Consider the following 3,000-nt stretch of genomic DNA (forward strand, 5'->3'; position numbering starts at 1 on the left):
CTACACGACATTTATCCATGCCTATTGTAGTGCAGGGAGAATGCAAGAAGCCGAGGATATGATAGTAAAGATGAAGGAAGAAGGTGTTCTGCCAGATTCCCTCACCTATACCTTATTGATTGATGCATATGGAAATCTAGGCCTGACATATTCTGCATTTGATGTCCTCAAGCGCATGTTTGATGCCGGGTGTGAACCGTCTCATCGGACATTTTTATCTCTGATCAAACATCTGTTGAACAAAAAGTATGTGAAAGAGAAAGGTGCTGTAACAGGACTTTATCTGGTGTCTAATGTTGTTGATGCATCTGATACATGGAAGATGATGAAGTACGATATCATCGTTGAATTTTTCGATAAAATGCTGAAACTTGGTTGCAGCCCTGATGCCAATACCTATGAGAAGATGATAATAGGGATATGCAAAGTGGGGAATCTAGGAGTAGCACAGAGAGTGTTTGATCGAATGCAAATAGAAGGAATATCTCCGAGTGGGACAATCTTTAATGCTCTTCTTAGCTGTTGTTGCACAATGAAGAAGTACGGGGAAGGAGTTGAGCTCGTGGATGATATGATTCGTAGTGGCCACTTACCGCAACTAGAGTCTTGCAGAATTTTAATTTGCGGACTTTACGAAGAAGGGGACAAAGAGGGAGGTCTCTCAGTTTTCCAGAGTCTGCTACCATGTGGGTATTATCACGATGAGATAGCTTGGAAAATTATCATCGACGGGTTGTTAAAGCAGGGTCTTGCAGAGGCGTCCTCTGAACTGTTTAACGTCATGGAGAAAAGTGGATGCAACTTTAGCCCTAGAACATATTCAATGCTGATAGAGGGGCTAGATGCAACTTGATACAGATTCTTCTTCTCTCTTGTTTCATTGAAGGTTTTGTTCGAGTTTGAGATAGAGCACTGTCTCCTCTCCTTTTACTAGTTGAGATGGAGGCTCATGTACATAGGTGAGGAGATGGGCAAAGCCCATGTCTGAAAATGCAGGGGAAACTTTTTGATAGTGATCGGATATACTCAATCTGCTGGGCCGAGCTCCTCTGCAGCGAAAATCCTCAGAAAGGCCGATAAAAGAAAACAATGAGGGATAGAGGGTGAAATCACTACATGGGTTGCTATGGACAGAATCAACGGGACACGATGAAGAGTGGGGAGACTCGGTGGTAGTGTCCAAACTGAGGGCAGGAGGTGAATAAGGTCGGTAAAACACATATTTCTCATTTAAGATCATTCATTTACAGGGTTTGCAAGAAAAGCACAAGTTCTATGGCTGGTTTAATGACGTTGGGATCGTTTCTTTTGCTTTACAGTCACACATTTATACGTGAGGAGGAGCCCTTCAAGCCTCTGTTTAGAACTCGCAATCAGAAACCGATTCTCTTCATCCACTTGATCTTGTTCATGTCCAAGCAGTGAGAGATAAGGTTGTCTTTTTGTTCATATATCCATGAAATGACGCCTACTGTATGTTTATCAGGCTTCGTTTTTTCCCTTCCTGTGAGCAGAAACTAAGAGACAGGTGCGGAGGAAGCTCGGCCGAGGCAATGCATGATAAGCTGCAGATTCAAAGTTATTCTTTGTTTTTTGGTCAAAGTAATTTTACCATGCCATATGTTCTAGAAATCACAACAGATTGTCTGTTCCCTTCAGACTCATAAGCAACACTGGCCAATGGCTTCCCTGAACACAGGAGCCGAACAATGCCAGTTATAATCTTATCAAATCAATCGTGGAGTAGAACACACATAACTACATGAGAACAGGGTCAGGAATAGTCCGAAGAAACACAGGGACCCAAACCTTGAAGAGAAGCGAGATTGTGACAAAGGGATCGAATAGCCGACGGCGAGCAGAACAAACTGCAAGAAAAGAGCGAGAGATTCGAGAGGAAATGGAAAGGAAACGACGAAGTCGACGGTGATATCGAAAGAAAAAGATTTACCTCGAGAGCGGCGGAAATCGACGAACAAAAGATTTTTCCGGCTGGGAACAACGATTTGGTGTCATGGATTTGGGTTCTAAGAGTGGGCCTTGACGTTAGATATATTGGGCTTGGGTTATAAGAACGACCCATAAATGAGAGATTATGGGCCTACGTTCTAGGGTTTTAATTCTAGGAATAACCCAGATATTACAGATCATGGGCTCTTACCCTCTCTCTCTCTCGAATTTTAGATTTTAAAAAAAATAAAAAAGACATCCTTTGTATGAATGGGCCCAGAAATTAGATATTATGGGCTTGAATTCTTGGAATAACCCAGATATTACAGACCATGGGCTCCTGCCCACCTTTTTTGGTAATTTGAGATTTTTAAAAAATATCTTTTTTATGGAAAAAATGACTTTATCTTGAATATAATCCTCTAATTTTTTGGAAAAGAGAGAAGTGTTTGTCGGAGAGAAATCAGTTAAACAGACTTGTATTGGCATTGGTGAGTTTGGTGGCTACTTGGCTTTGGACAATATATATATATAATATATTCATTTGTTAAGAAAATGGTCTCTATCTTACCTTAACGGGGTTTAGTTCACCCACTAAACAAAAATAAGCTCTCACATCAATGTTCTAATGCACTAAGCTCCCTCTAAATTGGTGAATAATAAAGGATAAAAGCCCCCAAGAAAATACATTTAGATTAAATGATTTATACAAAACTATATAACGAATCCACATATCGTGAGATTTTATTTATGGGCATGAGTAGTGGACCCACATTTCTGCCATGTTTCTCTTTTTGGCGCCACGGTAATTGAAAAAAGCAGAGAGCCGCAGCCTGACACTTTGTAACCAATATTTATTTGTCGACTCCGACTCCAATATCTCGTAATTTTCACTTTCCTACTTCAAAAGATATTTAAAATTTCTTTTCTTTTTTTATACCAAAACTAATTTACATAAATAAATAAATTGGCATCTATAAGTAATGAAGATTTAAAAAAAAAAATTGATTTGAAGCGTTAGTTAAGCTCTCTTTCTCTCCCCTTGAAATC

General features: G+C 39.8%; 1 protein-coding gene across 1 annotated transcript; it reads left to right on the plus strand.

The window, feature by feature from the left end:
• The first annotated feature begins 6 nt into the window (after window positions 1-6).
• On the plus strand, window positions 7-1,430 carry LOC104798889 (pentatricopeptide repeat-containing protein At5g65560-like). Its single transcript, XM_010521107.1, has 2 exons — window positions 7-1,206; window positions 1,320-1,430. The coding sequence occupies exon 1, from the start codon at window positions 41-43 to the stop codon at window positions 851-853; it is 813 nt and encodes a 270-aa protein (XP_010519409.1). The 5' UTR covers window positions 7-40; the 3' UTR covers window positions 854-1,206; window positions 1,320-1,430.
• Window positions 1,431-3,000: the final 1,570 nt, after the last annotated feature.

This window comes from Tarenaya hassleriana, unplaced genomic scaffold, assembly GCF_000463585.1.
Source record: "Tarenaya hassleriana unplaced genomic scaffold, ASM46358v1 Cleome598, whole genome shotgun sequence".
NCBI classification, from domain to species: domain Eukaryota; kingdom Viridiplantae; phylum Streptophyta; class Magnoliopsida; order Brassicales; family Cleomaceae; genus Tarenaya; species Tarenaya hassleriana.